The sequence below is a fragment of the Dermacentor andersoni genome, chromosome 3 (genome assembly GCF_023375885.2).
Source record: "Dermacentor andersoni chromosome 3, qqDerAnde1_hic_scaffold, whole genome shotgun sequence".
In the NCBI taxonomy this organism is placed as follows: domain Eukaryota; kingdom Metazoa; phylum Arthropoda; class Arachnida; order Ixodida; family Ixodidae; genus Dermacentor; species Dermacentor andersoni.
In genome coordinates, this window is record NC_092816.1 from 45478753 (window position 1) to 45493106 (window position 14354).

General features: G+C 47.1%; 1 protein-coding gene across 1 annotated transcript in view; it reads right to left on the reverse strand.

The window, feature by feature from the left end:
- The window catches only part of LOC126516248 (uncharacterized), a 127116-nt gene that overhangs the window by 68657 nt on the left and 44105 nt on the right, over positions 1-14354 (reverse strand). Inside the window, exon 6 of the mRNA XM_055064095.2 lies at positions 12198-12314. Within this exon, the coding sequence (XP_054920070.1) occupies positions 12198-12314 (117 nt within the window). The remainder of the gene's footprint in view (positions 1-12197; positions 12315-14354) is intronic.

Sequence of the window (14354 nt, forward strand, 5' to 3'; positions counted from 1 at the left end):
CCGTAATTACTCGAATCTAGCCCGACCCCGATTCTAAGCTGACCCCCTAAAGTCCGAAGCCAAGAAAAATATATATGACCTCGAATGTAGGCCGAACAAAAAAAAGCGAGAACAGCGTTCACGAAATGCAAACAGTGCGGAGCTCATTCAACGTCGTTGTCGCTGCTAAACTCATCGGTGTGCTCCTTGTAGTCACAAAGAACACAGCGACGACGTCACCTCCAAGCACTATCTTCGGTACCATCAAGCGCATTAGATATGCTGCACTTTTTAAAGGCGCACACGTTTAAAGTACCTGGGATGTCGTCCCACGCTGCAGCTACCCAGCCCGCCAGCTGCGATAGCGGTGCACATTTGATGCGCCCCATTGCCCTAGCTTTTGCTTGGAGCACATCTCTTGTCACTGGAAGGGCAGCTGCTCTCTGCGTCCAAACAAAGTCGGCCAGAACTGTCTCCACTTCGTGGCGATGGCCTTTCTTTGGTCCGCTAAATGCCATCCTCGTTGCGGTGCACACAAAAAGCTGCTGTCGGTGTCCCCTCCAATGACGGACTTTTTTTTTGACTGCGACTCCGAGTAAAAGTGCTGCTGTGCACGAATGCTATCGATTCCGATTTAGAGTGAAACTGGCTTGGCCTCAATTCGGTTACGGAGTCAATTATATATATTTGTGACCTCAGCACGGTGATGTTTCCATCCCTAATAAATGTTGCAAATATTATATTGCTAGCTAGAAAGAGGAGCACTAATGAGGCACATAGCCTTCACGTGGATTTCAACTGCGGTTGGCAAGCCTTTACCAAAGGGTCACTGCAGGTTTATTTCGGGGTCAGAAAAGCATGAAAAGCAATTTGAAGCGAGGTTAACATACAGCAACATTCATTCTCTAGGCATATGTCACTCATACCATTATAAATAGTAAAGTTGGCTGCCTCCTTCTCTTGAATAAAATGAACTTCGTTGTGTCTATATATTTAAATATATGGTGTCTGTGCAAGGTGTGAATTCGCAGTGGAACAGAACTGTCCTCAACGCACGAGGACTACTTCATGCCACCCCCCACCCCCACCCCTCCCACCTGTTTGTAGGGCAAGAGGCGAGCACCCCAGCTCGGTGGAATAGTTTTCAATCAATCGCTGTGGCAATTGAACAAAAAATGTCTGGTGCTTCTAATACACTTGTCCTATCGTCGCACGTATGCGCCAACTTGCGACTAAGCTTTTAGCCACACACATTATCTGAAGAGGCAGAGGCAACTCAAAAGAAATGCCAAATATGGGTAACTCTGGCAATTTATTTATTTAGAGCTTTATTTACAATGGCATATTTACAAGTAATGTACAATATCAAATGGCATATTTACAAGTAATGAATGATCAAATGGCATATTTACAAGTAATGAATGATCAAGTGTGTAAGCTTTCTGACAAGCTCGAGATTGAGGCCGCGGTACTCAACATTGACGATGGTCCCTTATTTCCCGCCGGCAGCGTCGGCTTGCTTGTATGACAGCTTGAATGAAATGGATCCAGAACTCAGTGCTGGAAAGACAAGATTTTATTTTTATTCGAGTGTTTTTATTTTAGAGTTGTCGCTTGGGGTAGTTGGTAATCCACGATAAGAAACGACGTACAGCCGGAAAGACAAGGACTGAGAGAGACGACATACACAGCGCAGTGTATGTAGTCTCGCAGTCCTTGTCCTTCACGCTGTACGTAGTTTTTTATCATGTTTTTATCATTAGGGTTGCCAACAACTTATCCCAGAAGGAAATGGATCAACAGTCAGGACACTCCTTTTCGATCTAAGGAGACTCTGTTAAAGGGTCCACGAACCACCTCTTGGGCTTGCTGAGAAAACACAGACCCAATAGCTTACATTAATCATGAAGGGTGTTTTGCACATCTTCCTACTGTTACTGTGTGAAGTAAGTGAAAATCTGCTTGCAAATTTATAATCATCATCATCATCAGCCTGATTACGCCCACTGCAGGGCAAAGGCCTCTCCCATACTTCTCCAACTACCCCAGTCATGTACTAATTGTGGCCATGTTGACCCTCCAACTTCCTAATCTCATCTGCCCACCTAACTTTCTGTTAGGTGGGCAGATCGGAATCCAGTCCGTAACCCTTAATGACCATCGGTTATCTTCCCTCCTCATTACATGTCCTGCCCATGCCCATTTCTTTTTCTTGATTTCAACTAAGATGTCATTAACGCGCGTTTGTTCCCTCACCCAATCTGCTCTTTTCTTATCCCTTAACGTTACACCTATCATTCTTCTTTCCATAGCTCGTTGCGTCGTCCTCAATTTAAGTAGAACCCTTTTCGTAAGCCTCCAGGTTTCTGCCCCGTACGTGAGTACTGGTAAGACACAGCTGTTATACACTTTTCTCTTGAGGGATAATGGCAACGTGCTGTTCATGATCTGCGAATGCCTGCCAAACGCACCACAGCCCATTCTTATTCTTCTGATTATTTCATTGTCATGATCTGGATCAGCAGTCACTACCTTTCCTAAGTAGATGTATTCTCTTACCACTTCCAGTGCCTCGCTACCTATCGTAAACTGCTGTTCCCTTCCGAGACTGTTAAACATTACTTTAGTTTTCTGCAGATTCATTTTTAGTCCCACCCTTCTGCTCTGCCTCTCCAAATCAGTGAGCATGCATTGCAGTTGGTCCCCTGAGTTACTAAGCAAGGCAATATCATCAGCGAAGCGCAAGTTACTAAGGTATTCTCCATTTACTCTTATCCCCAATTCTTCCCAATCCAGGTCTCTGAATACCTCCTGTAAACACGCTGTGAATAGCATTGGAGAGATCGTATCTCCCTGCCTGACGCCTTTCTTTATTGGGATTTTGTTGCTTTCTTTATGGAGGAGTACAGTGGCTGTGGAGCCGCTATAGATATCTTTCAGTATTTTTACATACGGCTCGTCTACACCCCGATTCCGCAATGCCTCCATGACTGCTGAGGTTTCGACTGAATCAAACGCTTTCTCGTAATCAATGAAAGCTATATATAATGGTTGGTTAAATATTCCGCACATTTCTCTAATTTATAATACTTAAGTACAATAATAATTATAGCCCACGCTCAGCCACAAGGGTGAATGAGCAAGCAGCATGGCCTTAAAGAATGGTAAAATGCCCCTTTGTACAAGGTTAAAAAATTGCAGTTAGTTACAGCGTGCAATTACGACTAAGAATAAAAAAAAAAGAGCAAGTCTTCGAAAGTGTCGCACGGCCGTCATCAGCTTAGTTCCTAATGTCGCTGGCGAGTTCTATGGCAATGAAAATGCAATGTATATTAAGTGCAAGCCGTGGCACAGTTAACATTTATGGTGTAATTAGGAGCGTTTAAGAAGTTTTGTAAAATGTTTCCCCCCTATCTTTGGTGGACTAAACATGAAGCCTTGCTTACAGTTGAATAAAATTAGGGGCAAGTTATGTACCAGGTGTAGACGAAGTTTCAAGCATGTGAAATAATGAGAGCATCTGCAGTAGTAAATTACGTATGCAAGGGCTCTGGAGCATTCATCATCTAGAGCACCACTGCAGTGCGATGCACCCAAGACCATGCACCCAAGACCATGCAGGCACTGGATGACCCACATTATGAGCTACGCTCATTTCTATGTTGGATCAGTTGGTCATCAGTATCTCTTGGTGCAGAATATCAAACTCTTCTGTGGAATCGTATCATATATAGGGAATTCTATGGAATCATAGATATTGAGGTACGATAAATCACTTACTAGTTGTTATACCCCTTTCTTTGTGGCCAATGGGCTTGTAGTCTTTGCACGCCGCAGCTGCTCTATTCTCATCATCAACTCGAGCCAATAACACTTCGTCGCTGCTTCTTTCTAACGTCACCTGCAGAAGCAATATTCCTCTCAGTCTTTCTGCTGTCTTACAACAAGATGCCATAAGTAAATGCACATCTTAGTAATATGTAACGTACGTGAGCATATTAAAGAATATAATGAAATAACAAAAATTATGGCTATTTCATTTCTGAACTAAATTTCGCCGTCGCGGAACCTGACGCTTCCAAAGCATTGCACGACCAATGAAAAGAACCATGAAGAGGTGCAGAGTAGCGTGTCTGTCGATACTCCCAGGGCACCTACATCCCGCTGGCATTCTTACAATTGCTAGTAGGTGCAGCGGGGTGGGGCGTTTCTTGTGGCGCCCGACGTTTCTGGGCAGCCGCGAGCGAGAGCAGGTGCGAGAGATAAATTCTATCTGGGGGCCTTTGCTCCTTGAATATGTAACTCTGCCTAGGCACTAAGGAGGAGGTTTTATGGCACGTGTTGTTGAATTGTCCCCTAGACATGCCGGCATTACCGAGTGCAGTCGAGTTTGTTTATGCTCCGCCACTGGCTGCCCGTGCGGTGTGGCAGTGGGCATGGGTGCCCTGTTTGGTGATCACCGTGTCTGAACGGGCAATGTTCTGACTGATGTTGTATAGGTCACGGGTAGCTTTTTTTGTCGCAACGATAGATTGCATTTTTAACAAGCACTGCTCCAGGAGGGCACATGTAACTAGCTAATGGAGGCCTCAGGGGAGTACCTCAGTTTATAATAAAGCAGGTGGCCCAGGAGCTACAGGGCACCCAAGGGGTAGTGGAGGGAACCAATGCTAGAAAGAAGCAGGGCGGCCCCATGTGTTGTGGCCGCGCAGGCCTCGGCGAACCCCAACCAAAGGACCAGTCCAGTTTCTAGCTTTGGTGTCCTCGTTGCCGCTTTGGTGTCCTGGAGGAGCCGCCAATAATGCGAAATAATGACAGATTACCATTACCAAAAAACACAGCTGAACAAATATAATTACGTCCAGCCGCCAACTTGCGACACTAACTTCAGCACTACCACGCTCCGAGACTTCTGCCGGCCCGCCAAGGGACAAACGCATGCAAGATGTGCTGAAAAACTCCTTTGTAGTGCCTAGGCCACTTAGGCAGACTCAAATTCAAGGAGCAATATTCCCCACGTTTCCTCTCTCGCACCCGCTCTTACTCGCGTATGCGCGCTAATGTCCTCCGTCTCCGCAAGTGCCACGCCTCGCTGTACCTACTGGTAATTGTAGATATGCAGACAATCTCGAGACTATGCCAAAAAGATGCGGTGGTGCTGCCATCGGGAGTCACTCACGCGGTAGGCACTGCGCTGAGCCAGTGTGCTTACATCGATTACCGCTGGGTTTTCGCAGGTGTGTGTGTGTGAGCCACAGGTTTACAACGAAGGAAGTGGAGTACGCTGATAGGCTGCATTGTGGTGGTTTCCGGGGAACATCACAAGGGGCTGAAGCTTTCGTTTTCATGGGTTGTCTGTTCATGAAAGCCATCACAAGTAATTGGCTGCCGTGGTAAAAGGCGAAAGTTAGATTCCGTCCAGCTCATCGAACATGCGCCAAACGTTTCATAACAGTTAAGCTTCTATGTTCTTTTGCGAGGCATGCATTATCCAACAAGTTCCTTAGTATCGTTAATACCCTCTTGTTCAAATTTCTTACTCCACTGTGGGGGAGCTAAATAGGATTAGCTTTCAACGTAAGTACAGCGAACAGAATGTCACATTAGCCGTGTAGATATGAAACAGATTTACCTACACGGGCTGCGTAGCCACTATAGTGTGAATATCATAATCGCTTCCGAATGTTTTCCAAATGTGAAATGTAATGTGCAGAGTTGGCCATTCACGCCAGCACGAATGAAAGTGCGATTTCGGCGATGCTTTAAACGTAGGAGCAGGATACACGTGGTATGATCCCACGTCTGACTTGTCCCAACAACCACGTGAACAATTTCTAAACCATTGTGACAAAATAGGACTTCATATCAGACTCCTGTATCACTCTACGACGGCTGGAGCAATTCGACTGCCGCCGTCAGAAGCGCAGATGGTTCCTACGTTCACATCCCTTATTTGCAACTCCAGAAGCCGTTAGTAATGCTGGCAACACTGCCTAAATAAACAAAGATGGCTACGTTATCCAAGGGCGCTGTAATGTAAAGCTATTCCAAGCTTTTCTATTCCGATTCCGCAGTCAGCCCTCCGCGATTGGTCAACTTTTTTGGGTAACCCTCACTTCGCCTGTCAGTCACAGGACGTCACGTAAACCGCGATAGCTCCCCATCGGATATGGTGTGTACACTCTGATTACGCATGATTAGACCGAACAAAAGAAAAATAGTTATTTCTGGTTCGACGCGTTTTCGCCATCAGCCCTTGGCTACTGGTCAAAAGTTTTCGGGCTGCACCTACCTGTCACGCGGCGTCCCAACACCGTGAAAACTCATCGCGTCAAAGTGACGTGTCCGTGTTAAAGATGCATTAATATTTCGAACCAAACTGAATTTTTCTCTGCATAGCCGCAGGCTGCCCCTTGCGGAAATGAATAGAAGATGACTGCCGCCAATCACTCGGGCACTGGCTACATGTACCTGCCGTAGAGGATTGTTTATTTGCGTCCAATAAAACTTTTTCCGTGGCCGTGTTACGTTTTCTAGCACTTCCGGCACGTTTACGGCCAAGCTCAGCCAACTTTTCGTTGCTGAGGAACCTTTTTAGCGGAATTCTTAACCGTCTGTTGCATGCAGCCGCCATTTTCGACCAGCCACCGCAAGCTAAGTAAGGGAAAACGGACCACTCACAGACACCTGAACCATCCTCTTCATATGGTAATCGATTTTCAGCGCGCTAGTTCGGACCCATTCAATCCCTCTCCACTTGAGTGTGCTCCTCGCCTCCTATCAGCCAATTAGATGAGACAAGCCGCTCAGTGTAGGCAATGTTATTCGTTATTAAAGCAAACAAAAGTGACCTATAAATGAGGAGAGCGTTTGATTGGTCTGTTTAGATCACCTTGCGGGTCACCGCCCGACCCTTGCGTCGGCGGTTATGCAAGTTTGACGTAAGGAGATTGGAATAAAAACATATTGGAATAGTTTGACGTTATAGGGCCGCAAGTTCACGGGAGCTCTTTCACTTGGTAGTGCACTCACGCATTTCTCGTTCCTGAACTGGGATCGAGGTGTTTTGTGGAAGCCTAAAGGGTCCTTGCTGTCGATTACCTTATTTTGGTCGGTCTAAAGCATTCCAGGCAAACCTTGGGCATATACATACGCGGCTTTCGGTATGACCGTGAATTTCAGGTTTCCGTAGGGCAGACTCTCCGCACCGAAGAAATCACGACTGTGAGTGCCGCAAGGCGCAGTCTTCTCGCCATTACTGCTCAGCTTGGTGATGGCAGTAATCTGCTATCGCATGGCTGAGATGCCTGGACTTCGCTTCAATGTGTATATGGACAACGTCACAATATGGACCAACGGGGTCTCGGACGGCGATCAGTCCGATGCCATTTAAGCTGGACTTCATACCATTGAAACATTTCTAAAGCAGGTCAGACTCATGCCTTCTGCTGACAAAACTAACTTGTACCGGGCACAAACCCAGCCCAATCAGTCTTGCGATTTTCATTCATCTTTGATGGCAAACAAATATCTCAGCAAGACAGTGTTCAAATTCTAGGCATCTACATCGACGGAACCAGCGGTGCAGCAACATGGCATCACAACATCACTCGAACCTGGCATCAGATACTCCCGCCTAATCCGCTGGATTGCGTACAAAACTGGGGAAGTGAGGAGCCTTGTGGCTGCTCTACCAATTTCACGTGCTGTATACGGCCTATAGCATCTACAGTCCGCCCCAAAAGCAACGACAAGAACTCCAATTGCTCAACCATGAAGCTATGGGGGCTGTCACCAGCCTACCGCATTTCATGCCTTTACATCGCCTTGCTCAAATGGCCCACATGAATGAACCAGGCAATAGCCGAGGCTGCCAAGGATTCACATCAGTTCCAACTAAGATCCACGATATCCGATCGCAGCATCATCTCGCTTCTTCATTTTCCAGTCCCCTCAATGCCTCTTCCCTCTTCCCGTGACATTGTCTCATGACCTGCACCGATTCCCCCAAAACGTGAATGCTGATCACGCAGAGAGGCAGTTGTCTTACACAAGGCAGATCAAGCAGACATTCGCGCTTCTCCCTGTCACCACGCTGTCCACACCGACGGCGCCCTCAGTGATGAAGCTTCAGTCTTAGTGCACTACTGCCCACGGACCGCTGCGGCCTACTCCTTCTGCCGCCCTGCCTGCAACGACCCATCAACGTCGGAAGTAGCTGCGATACCTGCTGCATGCAATGTCATTCTCAAGCCTCCTTTTGCATCCTTCACTCACACTGTTTACACAGACTTGCAGGCCTCCATAAAGGCCTGCGCCTGGTTGGACTCGCGCAATGGTGCTGTTAACTCGATACCCCGGGCGATGCGAATCGCCGACGAGGCTGGCCACACTGTGTGCCTCGCATGGATACCAGGTCACGCTGGGGTCGCTGGCAACCAAATGGGCGACCCTCTGGCAAGGGAGTTTCTTTCCTGCCCCTCAGAGACGGGGCCACAAGTGCCTGATGACACATACCACATCCACATGGACACAGTCCTGGCGGAGGCGAAGGCGGCTTGAAGGGCTGCGCTCCGGAAACATCCCCTAAAATATCCGGCGCTTGTTCCTGGGAAGTTCACCCGTGCTGAAGTCACGCCTGCGACGCATCGTCAGGGAGACAGCAGTGACACCAGCCCGCAGCACCAGGATGCGTCTTCAGCCACTTACCGATCCTGTCCAAGGAACCAACTGCTGGATCGGCAACATATACTCTAGCACTGCAGGAGAGCGATAGCCACTCTCCCCGCTACTATGAGGCCTCAGGATTTGGATGCCTGGCACTAGCCTTGCCTCATATTCCAGTCGTTACTTCGATTTCTACAACACTCAAAAAATGGTCAATAATACCTGAACTGACCTCCTCCTCTGTCCCTCCCTCCGCCCCAATGGATCCACTTCCTGGGGGCGGAAACATTTTATGATTATTTTAATAAACTTTTAACAAGAACAAAATAGCAACACAACAACAACATTAAGCGACGAAAAGGCAGAAATAGTTGCACTGTGCATGCCAACGCCAGGCTGGTAATAAATTCCTAATTCCTTTTTAGACAACACGGGGAAGGCGGGAGATGGAAATTCAAGACGAGCAAAACGAGAACAAGGTGAAAGCATGAGCCAACGTTTCGACAAGTAGACTTGTCTTCTTCAAGGTAACATATGCTTTCCTCGCCACAGTATATATAGGTGGGGTTCTTCTAAAGGAAGGAGGCTTGCCACACCCACCCGCCTTACGCCCTCTCTCCTCTAGAAGAACCCCACCTATATATACTGTGGCGAGGAAAGCATATGTTGCCTTGAAGAAGACAAGTCTACTTGTCGAAACGTTGGCTCCTGCTTTCACCTTGTTCTCGTTTTGCTCATAATCTCAAATTCCTCTTTGGCGTTCCATAATGCTCTTTGAACGGGCGCGGTATCGCTGCGTTTTTATTTAGCTTTAATTTAGTTTTCATTTACCAGTTGCAACAACGAGCCTTTATTTAGTATCGTTGGTGGCACCTCCAGGACACCGAAGCTGCAACGGGAATACCAAAGCTAGAATCCGGACTGGTCCTTAGGTTGAGCCTCACCGAGGCCTATGCGTGCCAAGTAGATCATGCTCTCCACGATAGCGGACAGCCATCGCGGACAGCCAGAAAGAGCATTTGGAGATCCCGCACCGGCTACATTATTATAATGTCGGTTGCTCTCCTGAGGCCTCATATTGCCGGTTACGTATCCTACTAGAGCAGTATTTGCAAAAAAAAAAACAATCGTAGCTACGAGAAAAGCACCCCGCAACAATAACAGCGCCCCACGTCTTCTGCAAGATACCACGCCCGTGCGAGGAGAATCACGGAACGCCACTGAGGAGTCCGTCCGTCCGGCCTGTCCAGCGAGCCCCACCAGATTTTTTTAAAAGCGCGTTCTTTCACGCGAGCCGAAGGTTAAAAAATTCATCTGCGGTTACGTGGTTGCATTTCACGACATATTGGCTGGCGCGGACAATCTGTCTCGTGCGGCACTTTGCAAACGGAGCGAAGCGTGGCGCGACGGCCTCGCTAATCGTGATGCGTGGGTGGGATTCACAGCAGCCGCCGCAGACCGACGTCCGTTCATGCAGCACTCTCTCCATCCAGACGACGCGCTCTACTCTGGCGCCACCTCGCAGCCATCGTCGCCACAAAGCACGCGTCGTGCAGGGCACTATGCTTTTATTCTCACGCTTTCGCCGCACCCTCCCCTCCCCCTCTTTCGTCCTCGCGATCTCTTCACTATCGTCACATGTCATTTTCCGATGCACTCCGTGTCGCTCTTTGATCCTTCGCCGTTGTGCTCGTTCGCTCGGTTACGCTGACACTTGCGCTACGAGGCCATAAAAAATCAGGTCTATAGATACCGGGTGAATTGTGGGAGCAGCATTCATTGACCGAACTACAGCATGTTGTACTCTGAACCATTCTATTCTTTTGTATGAACTACAACGACCTGCGGCATCAGTGGTCCTCCCTTAAAACTTCATAGCTACATAACTAATTGGTCTAAAGTTGTACATGGCAACGGTCACCTTTCAACGGCTAACTTTATCAACTTTGGTGTTCCTCAAGGTTTTATTATTAGGTCCCTTACTGTTTTTGTAGTTAATAAACAATCTACCCTGTGAGCTTACCAGTCAAAAGTTCCTCTTGTAGGCCGAGGACACAACCATTTATTCATCTCTCTAGGAACTGACAGTATTGCGAGATCAGCTGAACGCTGAACTTGGCAACACATACAGGTGGTGCTCACTAAAGCACCAAATTATTTCGAATAAGTCCTACAAAAACACATTTTGTTTTAGTTCATAGCCTTCAATCGACTATTCCCCCTCCCATAGGTGTATCATTAAGTAATCATGTCTTACCAATAAATGATAGTGTTACAATTTTGGGTGTCATTTTAGACAAGCTATGAAATATGCATGCTTAACTCGCTTCTCAAATAAATCTTATTTTGTGTTCACTTTATCATCAGAACACGCAGGTATTTTAAACCTCATATTCTTCGCTCATTATTTCAACATACATTGCCATTTATCATACTGTAAGCAGACGCTACGCAGACGAGGTGGCGCGGATGAGCACACCTCGATGGGCACTCGGCGTTCCCTATACACTAAGAAATTGTGCAGCTTCCACAGTGCTGCAACAAGCCAGCTGTTTTACTCTTAGCGCCAATGTTGCATCCATTGTTTATTTATTTATTTACACAATACTGCAGGCAGCAATGCTGCCCAAGCAGGAGAGGGATTAAAAAAGATGCTTTTTCCACATATTTTCAAATGAAACATGACATATGCATTCAACAATGCATTCTAGTAAATGATTCCATTCTTCGCTCGTAAGTGGAAAAAATGATTTCTGGAAGATTTTAGTGCGGGCAAAGTATGACCGGACTACTTTAGTATGAAAAATATGCGATGACCTTTGTAGAGCATGGGTAATAAATGTGGCATCCGTTACAGGAAGTACCCTGGCATAAAACACTTTCGTGTTACAATGCACTTGTTGTATGTGGCTACTATTCGCCAGTCACGCAGGCGGAGGACAAAGCCGGTCCGCACCACGCAGCATGGTCAGACTGGATCGTATGAGAGCGAGGACGCACACGGCCCTGTCGGGCACAAAGCAAACGCTGCGCAATATGCACTACACCTGAGTGTAGCTGCGGTCTGCTACGTAGCGCAGATACGGCAGCGTACACCGACATGTCCACTGGCTCAGCGCTGTGCTGCTCGCTAACGACAACTGCGTTTGGCTTACGTTTGGCGCGTCGCAGGCACCAAAATCGGGGGCAGTGGCGTCTACATTAACGTCCCAAATCAAATGTGACCTGCGTGGTGACATATGGTGATGGTGACATATAGCAGGCGGTGCCTTGTGAGCACGCCTCGCTCTGTCGTAACGTTGGCAGTTAAAGGCATCCGCTTCTGGTGAACACATCGGAAGTACTTTTCATGACAAAGTGTTTAACAAATAGCCTATTTTAACTTCGAATGCTTTTCTCCACTTCGATAAACATGTAAGTGGTTCAGGGCCTGCTTAGGTGCCTCTGAATTCGTAAACTTTACGTAAAATTGGTAGAGTAGACATATGCACTAACAGCTTGTGACAAAAACCAAGGTAGTGTATTTGAATTAACAGAAAGCAATCACTTACTCCGGCCTTTTTCAACTTCTCATTCAGCTCGGACACCTTTTTGGTGGTGGCAGACAAAACCTTCTTGTCATCGATGATGAACTCGTAACCAAACGAGGTGGTGGCCATTCTTTTTTCCTGCGTGGTTGTGGTTCAGACTGATTATTCGCCTAGCGATGTCCCAGGCGTCGACAGCGGATTTTTCGCGACACTGGCCTTTAGCGTACATGACACGAGTGTGGCACAAAGACAACCCGAAAAGCTCTTGTCAAATTTACGCTGCATTGCCTGTGCACAGTGCCCTCTCGACGCCGTGACTAGGCGCGACCCTCCCCCCCCCCCCCCCCCCCCCCATATGGAGTGCGGGAGCTGCTGCGCTTGTTTCCTTGCTCACTGCAACAGCAAGGACAGCAAAGGGAGCAGGCGGGGAGAATGTTAGCAAGGAAATAGAGAGAGGTGAGCCAGTTCTGCGACCTACAACGCCAGAACCCAGAATGGCGCCCAAGCGTGCATTTAGTGCCGAGGAGACGAAGGCTCCCAGAAAGCGTCGAGCAGAGCAGCCAGGGTAACATTGCACATCACGACTGTCATATGCGGTCAATATATCACCGCCAATTAACGCAAACAGCAGACAAAGCTTCACTTACATCGATTCCCACAGGGCGTTGGATCTGCATATTTTTACCTTCCAACTTCTCATACTTAAATAATAAATGTGCAAAACACTAACAATGAAAACATTATTGGCACGGCTGTGCACTATCTCCGGGGTCGGCCCACAAAAGACGCCACATTTTTCAACCGGATTCTGATTCTTACTGTCTTCTGGACGCTTTGTTTCGCAATATTACCTATTTCTATATGCGGCAGTAGAGTGTACTAGAACATGGAGTGTGTCCGGAACGGCCGCTCTTTCAATGCATTCAAAGTGAAGCCAACGACCGTAGCGCCGTTGGGGGCGCTGCGATCGGCAGCACTCACGCGGCGTGGTGCCGAGGTAGAATGTCTGCTTCCCACACAAAAGACCTGGGTTCGAATCTCAGCAAGGGGTAATGTTTTTCTCTTTTGTTTAATACTTAATGCATTGATGTTTATAAAATTTATACCGCTGCTTAATTCTTGCTTCCGTTGCTATCAAATGCAACAAAGAGCCAACCGAAACATGAAGGAATAGTCACAAAGTCATTTTTTAACGTTGAACAATATTTACTGCAGCGCCACCTCACGGGAATGAACAAAGCTATTCCAATTAAAACATGGCCTCCGAAACCCGTACGCATACAGAAGCCTGGCGACGCCAGCTTGACGGGCTCCGCCGTGCGATCATTGCGCGCTCTTGACTTGTCGTCTGCTAGGAGTGGCGACACTCGAGCGACTGTGCGCAGACGGCATGTAATATTGTCTGCGAAACAGTCGTTTGAAGAAAGAAATACAGAAAACAAAATGTACTGTTTCTTCACTCTATGTTACAGCTGAAGCAAAGTAAAATAAATTGTGGAAATGCATTTATGTGTGTTAATTATTCGTCAACGGCCGCCTCGTTATAGGCGCACTTTTTTCATCTTTTTGCCGTCTGCTTCGATTTCAACGGCAACGAAACAGAAAAAGGCGCCCAAGGCTCGCCCGCTTGCTGTGCTTTTAATGTTCACAGATCCAGCTTGCCCCCTAGGAGGTAAGTGGAACTCGTAATTATAACATGGTGAATTAGGAAAGCGCTACCCATAATAAAGTATTGTAGCATAATTTGTAGTATGCGACATCGAATATGACAGATAGCAACACACGGCTCCACCGTTGTCGGTAAAGTTCAAACACGGAATTGTTTAACATGATTACGATAGCTTTCTAAAACTTTGCAGGTTAAATTAGGTGTTTGCGAACGTGACGAAGTGTTTCGAAAGAACAGGGAAATGCGTACTCGTTTACGATGCTTTATATATTAGCTATAATGTGCGTTTACTTGAAGGTGGGCAGAACATGGCAATAGCCGTGCAAGTGATTACATTATCTTAAGTAGATCAGTGCAATTCGGACCATTTAGTGTTCCAAATGAGCATAAGCAAACATTTAATATATTTTTTTCCTGTTTGGAATTAAGATATATTGCTCTACTGTAGCCTTTTGCCCGTTGTGTTGCACAGCTAGCCCAGTAAACGTCTCGTGTGGTTTGTGTCCTAG